Source organism: Lissotriton vulgaris, chromosome 6, assembly GCF_964263255.1.
Source record: "Lissotriton vulgaris chromosome 6, aLisVul1.2, whole genome shotgun sequence".
In the NCBI taxonomy this organism is placed as follows: domain Eukaryota; kingdom Metazoa; phylum Chordata; class Amphibia; order Caudata; family Salamandridae; genus Lissotriton; species Lissotriton vulgaris.
Genome location: NC_141694.1, coordinates 975926497 through 975938835, shown reverse-complemented (window position 1 = coordinate 975938835; position 12339 = coordinate 975926497). Strand labels below are relative to the sequence as shown.

At 45.9% G+C, this 12339-nt stretch overlaps 1 protein-coding gene across 7 annotated transcripts in view; it reads right to left on the bottom strand.

The window, feature by feature from the left end:
- Positions 1-12339, bottom strand: part of PTPRK (protein tyrosine phosphatase receptor type K) — a 1685403-nt gene that overhangs the window by 452443 nt on the left and 1220621 nt on the right. For all 7 annotated transcript variants that reach the window (XM_086927009.1, XM_086927007.1, XM_086927008.1 and 4 more), the window contains exon 11: positions 1814-1919. In XM_086927009.1, the coding sequence (XP_086783135.1) occupies positions 1814-1919 (106 nt within the window). The remainder of the gene's footprint in view (positions 1-1813; positions 1920-12339) is intronic.

The following is a 12339-nucleotide window of genomic DNA, read 5'->3' as shown; positions in this document are numbered from 1 at the left end:
ACCAAAATATCTTCAAAAATATGAAGTTTACTTGTACAGTTTTGAGTACTAAACACTTTTTTTATCTTTCCATTTACAAACCTCTCCCCTTAACTCTAATGTTTAGTTAGTAGCCCATACAGTAAGAAAAATATAAAATTGTGATACTTATGCCAACTTCATCTTTTCAGTCCCAAATGAATACATTCCGAAGAGGCAGCAACTCATTCACCTGGTACAATATCTCTGAATTTTCAAATCACAGCATTAGCATAGAGCAAACCAAACAGTTGGAATGACCTTAATGCAGATTTGTGTTGGGGAAAAAAGTAGACATTCACAATGTACCACAGGGGCTCAGCATCAAGAAAACTACTGAAATTGGCAAGTTTGGTGTCTTTTAGACTAACTCAATGCACAAATCCTTTCCAGATTTGCAGGAAGCAGACCTACTAAGGGAGAATGTTCATAGATTTTTGTGGCAGCATATACGCTTGAGGGCCTGCCAGAAGAATACTCATGATCTGCATTGGTCACTCATGTAAATCCACCTTTTTGGACTGAAAAGAGAGTACAGCGTTAAATAAGACAAAGGATTCTGATTATGTCAAAATTATTGCTAGAGGACACTTAACTCGGAGATCAAGAGCCACTGGAACAGAACAAATGTAAAGAATGCTGCTATTACTAAATAAAAGGTTGTGAGAAAATTAAAACCAAAACAAGTTAAGTTGAAATATTAAACGGTATATTAGACATGGAGAAAAATCATAGTGAATGGACAAAAGAAGGTTCATGGTTGAGATAGAAGACAATGTATCCCAAAAAGTTCAACATTTCCTCCGTTCCTTAATTTTAGAACACATTGTGATCCAATGTTAATCAGTGTTGGAGATTCTAAGTGTTGAATAGCCGAGAATGTGTCTCAGGTCAGAGATGAACATCAAGGAACACACGCTTATGCTGCACCAGCTCTAGTCAATGGGACAGCATAGAAGTGAATGAAACCACTTCCCCATCACACCACCTTCTGTGGTAGAAACATCCAAGAAATGGACAAAGTGACACACACACAGTGTAGTTGTCGATAAAAAAATTAATGCTATTGAGAGCACTTAAAAAAAAAAAGACCAATTTGTGTCTCCGTAGAGCTGGTCAAACATTGATGTTGAGGAAGCCTCCCAACTGTCAACAAGATTACTGCAGGGAATGTTTCCTTGGGTTTAGAGCTGCCTCGTATTGAAGACGGATTCTGGTATGATTATGTATAGACATAGAGAGTTCTACTTTAAGTATTTTGTTATTAGTGCTGCAGGATAAAACCAATTGCAGATACTTTACAGAAAAAGCATAATGGAATCAAGTTCAAAGGATATTTCCACAGGTCCCTCAAAAATCAAAGTTAATAATAATTTGTTTTATATATATATATCCTACCAAAGATTTGTCATTTGTGAGGATGAAGGGCTGAGTTTGCTTCAAAGAGATCCAAAAATATGATCTACTGGTGGAATATAGCTAGTAGCAAGAACTTCGCATTCTAAGGCAATATAACTAAATGGCATGAGGTATGCAAGTCTAGACCACTGGGATCCATGTACTTGGGGACACTACACCTCATTAACGAAGATCAAAGATATAAACGTATCTGGGACTTCTGTCTGTCCCGAAGGAAGAGGGCGTGACCTTTAATAGTTATGAAACACAAGTCAACAATATGTCATCAGTAGGTTACAATGCAATTGCAAAAAACATTCCAAGAAAAGTAAAATCCCTCTGAGGAACTTACTATTGTAGTTGCTTTGTAACATCCTGTTAAAATGCTTCCACTAACCTGATAGGAGCACCCTTGGCCAGAGCTGGTTTTAGAAGCACAGTAATGGTGGTAGCAGTTTCATTAAGAGACGCATCAACTCCTTTGTAATCTGGTAACGTGGGAGCTTTTGAAGGAAAAAGATAATAAAAATGATTTGTGAAGTAAGTTTAAATTGCTATAACAAGGATAACAGTGAAATACAATGAACATTTGCATGTAAGTAAAAGTAATGGTACACAAAAAAAAGTAAAGGTAAGGAAATGAGCATAATGTGTTTTTTTACATGGTGTCCATTCATACTGAGAAGAACTTCCAAATTAAATTCGAAGGGGATACGAGATAATCCACCTGCACAGCATAAACCATTGAAACATACATTGTAAGTGGTCTTTTAATTCAGATGGTGGTCAGTAACAGAATTTAGCAGCCCCACCAGATTTATCAGATTAGCCATTTCCCCACTGAGATACTAATACCCCGAAACTGCCAATTTCAAGCATGAGAAAAATAGACACCACTTAAGTGTTAAACCTGGCATCTTTTGGAGTGTTTCCCCTGTCTTTTTGCTTTCAGACCTCCTGTTTTTTATTGTGCTGGACTTCGTTTTTGCTAGTTTGTTGTCTCTGCACACTTTACCACTGCTGATCAATGCTAAAGTGCAAGTGCTCCCTCTGTAAATTCTTTTATCAATTGGTATTTCCATGATTGGCTTTTTTGATTTACTAGTAAGTCCCTAGTATTGGGCACAAGTGTGCCTAGGGCCTGTGCCTGCAGCACTGATTGTGCCACCCACACAAGTAGCATTTCAAATGTATCTCAGACCTGCCGCTGCAGAACCCAGTTACTTGGTATTTCGTAAAAAGCTGAAGACACATCTATTCCCTAAATAAATGTCCCTCCCCCCTTCCTCTCCCTCATCTGGATATCAACTCCTTACAGCGCGGGGATGCCCTTGGGTCACCAGGCGCTTTACAAATCGCCAAATAAATAAATAAATAAATTTGCGCATGCAGTTTTAAATTGCTATGTCGACCAGGCAAGGGCACCCACTTGCCACGCCCAAACCTTCTCTTTTATCACAGGTAGGTCACCCCCAAGGTAGGCCCAATGCAGCCCCATGGGCAGGGTGCAGAGTACTTAAAAGGTAGGAGATGTAGTGTCTTTTTACATGTCCTGATAGTGAAATACTGTGCATTTCGTTTTTACACTATTGCAAGGCTACCTCTTCCACAGGTTAACATGGGATCTGGCTGGAAACACCTTTCCCGTGCAGATTCCCATAAGAAGATTGAGAGTTGAAGTTTGAGATGTCTGAACGACTTAAAAAATATACCTTTTAGTAAAGATGTTTTTAAAGCGCATGGTTGAAAATGCCACTTTTAGAAGAGGCCATTTTCTTGCTTAATCATTCTGTGCCTGCCTGTGAAACCCACGTCTGGTTTAGACTGACAGGGGCTGTTTGTGCATTCACTCCAGAGATTCACACAAAGAATGCTGAGATGTGCCCTGCATACCTCGATGGGTCTTCCTGAGCTAAAGTGGTGGGAGGAGTTGTTAGTGGTTCCTGAACAGGGCTGGGCCTGTCCTGCACAGAGAAGTTTCCACCTCCTGGAGAGTGTCAGGGACAGAGCGGGAAAGAACTGGATCTTGTGAACAAGAAGGGCTTTTCTTTCAAGTTTGCCAACTACAAAGACCAGAACTGGTATACGTATTGGGGTCCTGACCCCAGAACTTTGAACTCTTTTGGAATAAAGAACCTGCCAAGAAGAAGAGCTGGATAAGCTGTCAGGAGGAATTATCACTTTGCTGTGTGCCCTGCTGTATTGACCTGAAGTGGCTGCTTCTGTCTTGAGCAGTGAAAGGACTGGACTGAAATTTCTGTAACTTGTTTCTAGAGTTTCTCCAAGGGATTGAAGCAGAGCTTGCCTCCTGTTGGGAGTCTCAGGAACATCAAAGACTTCATGTTTATCTGCCAACAGCACTGGGAACTGTGTGTTTTGTGCTGCAATAAAAGAAAAACAACTATGTGCCACCAACAACAACGCTGCCCGGACCATGGCCCCGCTTCACAACCTTGGTCTCACTGATACCGCCAGCTGACGCCATCATCCAGCTGCTGCTTGCACCTGTGGGCACCGCAACCAGCATTACATCAACGTCCTGATATCACACACAGCGACGCAAATTTGCTGACATCGACGCCGCTACTTACACTGTGGCCACCGCTCGAGAGGTCCACAAAGCATCGAACCGTCTCACATGGCAGCCCTGGACCAGCAATGTCAACACCATCAACTCCAGCCTCTTCAGTAGACAGCTCTGCTTGGACCAAAACCAGTGGACACAGCACAAAGGATAACGCAGCTTCGCATCCCAGCCTTGGGTCCATCAACGCTACAGCAACGACAACGCCGTGGTCTACAACTTGACCTGGGGACACTGCACATTGCATGGCCCCACTTCACACCGCATCCCTGATCTCACAGATAATGCTGAACGCAGTCACCAAGCTGCTACCTACACCAAGACCGGTGAGCACAGCATATGCTATGAGGGAAAGAGCAACAACCAGAAGACTAAAGCCAGGTTGGAATGTTCTTATGAGGGATTACACTGCCATAGAGCTCCAATCTCTTTGCTACCCAGATGTCTAGAAATAAACCAACCATAACTGCCTTAAAAGAAGGTTATTGTGAAAGGGCTGTGGAATCTCCACAACCTATTGAGCGGAGCACGGCATTTGTGGGGCGACCAGAGTCGTCTCCTAAACTATTTAAAACAAAATTAATTAACTTGAATCGGTACACTCAAAGGTGCTTGAGTTTAATTAAACCTTTAGTTCATCTTCATTGTATGACATGAATTATTTCATCTGAAACTGAGTAAACATTTAATTTCTGAAGCAACATAAATGTATAAGCTATTCAGCAGTTCATACAGGGTCAAAACGAATCAAAATATACACTTCGATCATGAAAAAGTCGGTTCTTCAACTATTATAGAAGCAAATCCCAATGCATTTCGGGTTCTACAGAGCACGAACCCTTCTCCGCTCAATAGGTTGTGGAGATTCCACAGCCCTTTCACAATTGTTTCATGATTCAGAGATAGACAGGGGTCTGATCTTTCTCAACAAGGCGGTAGCACGCACACACTTTCAAGTATATAATAACACATTTACTAGGGATTACCTTGATATATATATAGGTGTGCAAACACAACAGTATTAGTTGTATAAATTTAAAAGAAGGTTAAGCATCTGCAGACAATATCTCAGTATTGCGAGTGTGGGTGAGCCTGTACAGTTCTGACTCAAATCATACCTCATCAGACTTAGTATTGCCACCTTTCCAAGGTTAAGACTTAGAGTGAATGGGGAAAACTGATTTTCCCCTTTCACTCCAAGTCTTAATATCTGCCATGCTGACTGAGGCCCCCCCCCCACCCAAAATCTTTTCAAATCATATTTCTATCCCTTAGAGTTCCTGATGTATTTTTGATGAACAGCAACCAGCACCTCAATTTTGACTGTTAGTTGAAAAGAGAGTGGGCAGTGGGTGCCCCAGGTTCAACGACCCTCTCCTTCATCCCAAAAATAAATCAGAAATTTTTAAAAGAATCCAAATGTTCACAAGAAACATGGCCCTAAACATTAGTACGTAGGCTGCAAAGAACTTATGTAGGAAGTGTCCATACCCATCAAAATTAATAGCATCCAGCTACACCCACACAGAAATATCTGAATGTATATACTAGTTACTGCTGTTAACCGATCTATTGTATCGACTACCTCAATTGCTCCTATTACTGGTAACTGAAGCACCCTTTAACTGGACAATTGGACTGCAAATATTTTTAGACTCTCAGAAGCCAGCCTGAAGAACTTCCAATGCAAACAGAAGAACTGAGGTTGGTAAGGCCTGGGGCTGATAATGGAAATCTTTGGGAAGGGCTACAGAAGATTAAAACAATCCAATGATCCTAGCCTAAATGCTATCCAATCCCTTGCATGGATGAAAACGAATAGTTTCTTACCTGTCGGTGTAGTTTTGCAGCTTGAAGATCTTTCATGTGCATATTCCGCCATCTGGTGGTTGGGTCCGGAATCGTAGTCTTTTTTCCTCTCTCTCTTTTTTTTTTCGTAGCCCAGGTGGGCGTCGACGTCCCACCATTTGGTTTACCTTCGGTGACGTCGGCATGCTTCCGGCGGAAGCTCCCACCCTTGGGCGCCATCTTCGGATTCTTCTTTTTTTTGTCCTTGTAGTGAATCCATGGCTATGTTTGTTAAACATTTCTCCAACGTAATTCTTTTCACGTATCTTTTAAGCTTCAACTTGCATTCTATTCCATGTGTTTCCACCTTCTTCTCCAGCCTCATCTTTCTGGCGGAGGCGGGTGGGTTCGCTAGTGAATCCAGAAAGATCTTCAAGCTGCAAAACTACACCGACAGGTAAGAAACTATTCGTTTTGGAGCGTGAATCTTTCTGGATTCACTATGCTGTGCATAGATTTTGTAGCAGTTTCGTTACTTTTGTGGCGGCTGGGTGGAAGATGAGCGTTGGTTGTTGAATATATGTTGAAGCACTCTTTGTCCTACTTGTGCTTCCTTGTTTATCTGTACATCCACGCAATAGTGCTTAGTGAACGTGTGCACTGAAGCCCATGTTGCCACCAGGCACATGTCCTGAATTGGTGTGTTGGCCAGAAAAGGTTGTTGTTCCTTTGTTTCTGGTCGAGTGGGCCTGTGCCCCTCCTGTTAGCTCCTGACCATCTTGCTTGTGGCAGAATTGTATCGTTTGTGCGATCCATCGAGCTATGGTATTCTTAGTTATGGTCTACCCAGGTAACTGTTTGCGAAGGATACGAAGAACTGTTTTGTCTTCCTGTGTTCCTTCATCCTTTCAATGTAGTGCATCACTGCCCCTCTTGCGTCTAGAGCGTGGAGCGCCCTCTCAGCGCTTGTCGTGGGGTTCTGGAAGAAGCTAGGAATTTGAATACTCTGATTCATGTGGAACCTTTACACCACCTTTGGCATGAAGTGGGGGTCTGTTCTCATCACGACCCTGTCACTGGGTATCTGGATGTAGGGTTCCTGCAGTGTTAGTGCGTGTAGTTCGCTCACCCTGCGTAGCGAGGAGATTGCTAACAGGAAGGCCGCTTTCATTGTCCGCATTTGCAGTCACGCCTTGTGGATGGGTTCGAAAGGTGCTTTCATGAGCTCTGTCAGTACCACATTCAGGTTCCAAGCCGGCGGTGGCATCCTTTTTGGTGGCACTATTCTTTTAGCCCCTTCCAGGAATCTTTTTACTACTTGAGATGTAAAGTAGCTTCTCCCTGTTTCTCCTCTTGTGCATGCCACAATCGCTGCCAGGTGTACCCTCAGCGAGGAGGAGCTTAGCTTAGCTTTTATTAGGTGCGTGAGGTATCATAGCACCGTTGATTCCCTGGTCAGCTTTCTATGGAGTTTTTTCTTGCAGCACCATTGAGTGAATCTTTTCCATTTTTCCCCATAGCACTTGTATGTGCTGGGCCTTCTTGCCTCCCGCAGCACCCGCAGGGTGCTCTCTGGTAGTTTTAGATGTGCGAATTCCAAGTCCTCAGGAGCCAAGCTGAGAGGCTGAGGCTGTCCGGCTCTGGGCGTAGAACTTCTCAGTTTTCCAAGGAGAGTAGGTCTCTTCTTTTTGAGAACTTGTGGGGTGGGCCCTGCGCCATCTCCATTATCTTTGAGTACCAGGTCTGCCTGGCCCATTGTGATGCCACCAGGATGAGCGTCATGTTGCTCGTCATGCATTTGTTGAGAACCCTGGGGATCAGAGGTATCGGGGGGAAAAGCGTAGGCAAATGTTTTTGACCAGCTTATCCATAGGGCATTCCCCTGGGACAGTGCCTCTGGTTGTCTGGATGCAAAGTACTGGCATTTTGCATTCTGGCGTGTTGCAAACAGGTCTATTGTCGGAGTGCCCCACCTCCTGAATAGTCTTTCTGTTTCCTGTATGTTGAGTTCCCACTCGTGGGATGCTGAAGACTGCCTGCTGAGCCAATCTGCTTCTACATTGTCCTTCCCTGGCAGGTGTATGGTTAGCATGTCTATTTTGAGTGGTATTGCCCATCTCCAGATTTCCTGTGCCAAGCTTGACAGAGGGAATGATTGAGTTCCCCCCTGCTTGTTGATGTAAAACGTTGTTGTGGTATTGTTTGTTTGTATCAGCACCTTTTGGTTGTACAGTTGTTTCTGAAAGGCCTTGAGGGCAAGCAACACTGTTTTCAGCTCTAGGTAATTGATGTGTTTGACCGCATCCGCTGGGCTCCACAGACCCCTCACTCTGAGCCTGTTCATGTGTGCGCCTCATCCCTTCTGGGATGCGTCTGTGGTGATGGTCACTGTTGGGTCCGGTGGCGTTAGAGGCTTCCCTATTGTTATCCTCTCTTTGGTCCACCACTTCATTTCTTCCTGCACCTTGTGCATTACAACCACTAGATCCTCCCAACTTCCTGTAGCTTGTGACCATTGCTGTTGCAGCCACTCTTGGAGTGGTCTCATCTGCAGGCGTACATTGGGGACCAGGTGTATGCATGACGCCATCATTCCCAAGATCTTGCTCACTGTCCTCACTGTCAGAGCTCGCCCCTTCTGGTAGTGACGTTTCTCCCTCAGTAGGCTGTGTGTCCTCTTTTCGCTGGGTAACACCCTGCATTGGACGGTGTTGATTTGAGCTCCCAGGAAGATCTTCACTTGCTCCGGTTCCATCGAGCATTTTCCCCAGTGTATGGAGAATCCCAGGCTTGCTAGCGTTCTTGTGACCTGTTCTGCATGATCCTTGCATGTCCTGTAAGAGCTTGCCTTTACGAGCCAGTCGTCGAGGTAGGGGTACACGTTTATCCCCTCTCTTCGCAGATGTGCGGCCGCAGCTGCAAGGCATTTGGTGAATACCCTTGGTGCGGACTTTAGACCGAAAGCCAGGGTTGTGAATTGGTAGTGATCCTTGTTTACTGTGAATCTTAGCATGTGCTTGTGCTGCCTGTTCATGGGGATGTGCAGGTACGCATCTTTGAGGTCTATGGTGGACAAGAAGTCCCCGGCCTTTATCTGTGGGATGACCTCTTGTAGGGATGTCATCTTGAATTTTTTACTATTTACATATTTGTTTAGGAACCGCAGATCCAGGATGGGTCTTAGGCTTTCGTCCACTTTTGGCACCAGGAAGTAGTTGGAGTACACTCCCCTGTTCCGTTCTTTGAATGGGACTGGTTCGATGGCCTCTTTGAGGAGGAGTTCTTGAGCTTCCTCTTGGAGCAGTTGCAGCTCCCTTCCCAATTTCTCTCTTTTCTTTGGCTTTCTGTTTGGTGGTCTCTTTTCAAACTCTATGCAGCATCCGAACTGTATGATGTTGACTATCCACTTGTCTGTGGTTATTTTCCTCCACTCTTGGAGGAAAAATCTCAGCCTGCCTCCTACTGGTGTTACATGTTCTTTTGTGTCTTGTCCGTGTAGCCCTCTCCTCTTTGCTTTTCCGTGCTCTTCTCTCGGAGGGTTTGAGTGGGTGAGCACCTTTTCCTGTGTGAAGTCACTTAGAGGGGGGTTGTTCACCGCCTCTCCTTCTCTGGCACCGTCCGTTTCCTCTCCCGCGAAGGGACTGGCCCTTGTTCTGGTAGTTCCAGTTTTGCTTCTGCTGGCCCTGGTGACCTTGGTTGTCACTCTGTTGACCCTGGTGGAACGCCTGGTGTGGTTGTTCTTCCTGGTTCCCACCCCTTCCGTTCGGCCTCCGCGTAGGAGTGCCTCTTATCATCGCCCTGAATTGCAGGGCCCCCATGGACCTTGCCGTCTCGTTGTCTTTCTTCAGTTGGGTGAGTTTCTCATCAACTGGGGCTCCAAACAGTGTTTCCCCATTGAAGGGGGTGTTCAGGATGTTGTTTTGAACATCCGTCTTGAAGCCTGAGATCCTGAGCCAGGCTTGCCTTCTCTCTGTGATTCCTATAGCCATCAGCCTGCTGGATGTTTCTGCCCCGTCCAAGGCGGTCTTCAGGCACAAGTTTGCAATGCTTTTCCCCTCTTCCACGAGGTGAGCGGCTCTCTGCTGGTGTTCCTCTGGGAGGTGCTTGAGCAATTGGTTCATCTCGTCCCAATGCTAGTACTGGTGCCTGTTGAGAAGGGTGTTGGAGTTTGCCATCCTCCAGTGCATTGCTGCGTTTCTCTCAATTTTTCTGACTGTTCGGTCCATCATCCTGCTTTCCTGGCCAGGTGGTGGCCCAGATGTTGTTGGGACGTTGGCCCTTCTTCTGGCCGTTGCGGCTATAATTGAGTCTGCTGAAACTGTCCTCTGGATGTAAGGGGGGTCCTGGGAGGAGAACTTGTACATTTTCTCTGTCCTTGGCGAGACTGACCTGCAGGTAGCTGGTTCTCTGAACGCCTCTTTGCCCTGTGCCATGATACTCTTCAGCATGGGCAGGAAGTGGCTTTTTGTCTGTGCGGGGAGCAAGGTTTCCAGCAGGAAATCTGCCTTAGCCTTCTCCTCCTCCAATTTGACTCCATAAGCTGCTGCAGCCTTCTTGACGACCTCATAGTAGGCCTCAATGTCGTCTGGCGGCGAAGGCCTTGAGGGGTATGTCTCCACAGCCTCCTCCGGGTTTTTGGCCTCTATGTCCTGCCCATCCTGGTCCTGAGCCGTCGAGGATCCAGAGTCGTAGCTCGAACGCGGGTCTCCATAATCACCCTCTGTGTAATAGAGGTCCTCCTCTTCTCCCTGCTCAGAGGGCTCCGGAGTTTTCGGCGGCTCTTCGGCGTCGAACACCACGTGTTCTTCTAGCTCTTCGAGGACCGTCGTGGGCTTTCTTTTCTTTCTCTCCATCTGTGCGGCCTGCTCGGCGTCTAGCGTTTCGGCCGCCCTCTTCGGCGGCCCCGTCAACGTCGAAGCGGCTCTCAGCTCCTTCTCCTTCGAAGACGAGAATCCCTTTTCGGGAGCTTGCTTCGACGACCTTTGCTTTTCGCTGGTCTTTGCCGTCTGGGACTCCTTCTCGAAGGATCCGCTGGGCTGTTTTTTGGGGGACTGCAGCTTCGGTCGTCGAAGATTTCGACACCGGTGCTCCCTTCGAGGTTCTAGACTCTGATTTTCGAGAGTCAGCCTCAGGTTTTCGAGGCCCTGTCGAGTGTTTCGGGGTCGTAGACTCTCCTACCTTGTCTGACGATTTCTTATTGGTCTCTGCGACCGTGGAGACATCTGGACCTTCGGCGATGTTGTCCTCGTCGTCGGTGGAGAGGCCCAGGTCGTACAGCGACGGGGCCTTGCCCTTGCCCTGCATCGTGTGGTGAGCTATCCTCTGTTTTTCCCGAATCCTCAGCGTCTTCGGCGTGAAGACTGAGCAGGCGTTGCAGTCGTTGCTCAAGTGGTCGATAGGCAGACAGAGGTTGCAGACCGGGTGCTGGTCTCTCTGCGCGTACTTGTGGTGGCAATTACGGCAGAATTTAAATGGTGTGTTGTCCATTACTGCTCTCAGGGGTCCCCCTGTGTGCGCATTCTCCGTCGGACGTCGAAGATCTCGAGGTTCCTCTCCTCCTTCGTCGTCCCGGCTCTGATGATCATCTTCTCCTGGTCTTCTTGAGTCTTTTCTGAAGAAATTCGCATATTTTTCTCCTTTTCTCCTCCAAAACTTCTGGAGCTCCACGCGACGATCCAGACCCAATGGCGGAAAAAAGAATCTGAAGATGACGCCCAAGGGTGGGAGCTTCCGCCGGAAGCATGCCGACGTCACCGAAGGTACACCAAATGGTGGGACATCGACGCCCACCTGGGCTACGAAAAAAAAGAAAAAAAAAAGAAAAAAAAGACTACGATTCCGGACCCAACCACCAGATAGCGGAATATGCACAGCATAGTGAATCCAGAAAGATTCACACTGCAAAATTGTAGTTTCCATAGCTATGGCAGATCCCCTCTATAAGCAAGCCTGTGTCCGTTAACGAGAAACCCTTTAGGAGGATTGTAACTCATACAGAGCAGCACAAAAAAATCCATGGCAGAAAATAACGGGTGTTGGCCTGAGTTTTTAAATTAGAAAAGAAAAGATGCATGTATCCATGAGGGGAAGCACAGAAGATCAAACTGAACTAGAGACAGGTCTCTATAAAAATACTAAGCCACATCTACACAAAAAACACAAAAAAAACAGTAACCTGACTGACACAGAACCTATTTATCCAATTGAAGAAACAAGAGTGGCAACTCACCAATTCAAACTATTGTGAGAACTCGATACTAGGTGAAACAAAAACACAGCAAGGTTCATTTAATTACCCACTTCATTCTTAAAAAGACTATTTAATATTTTACACAATAAACCTAGTCCGTTCCTTTATGTGCTTTTCTAGCTTGGCTCGACAGTGCAGCTGCCACAAGAGGTAATATTATCAACCTAAAAAAAAAAAAGCTTCCATAAGTACTACCGAGAGGGGCTTTTGCTCCACCCACATATAAGTAGCCTGGAGTATATGTTTTAATTTGGCAGAAGTAGTGTTTTTCCTCAGAAGAAAGTCCTTCCTCACCATACAG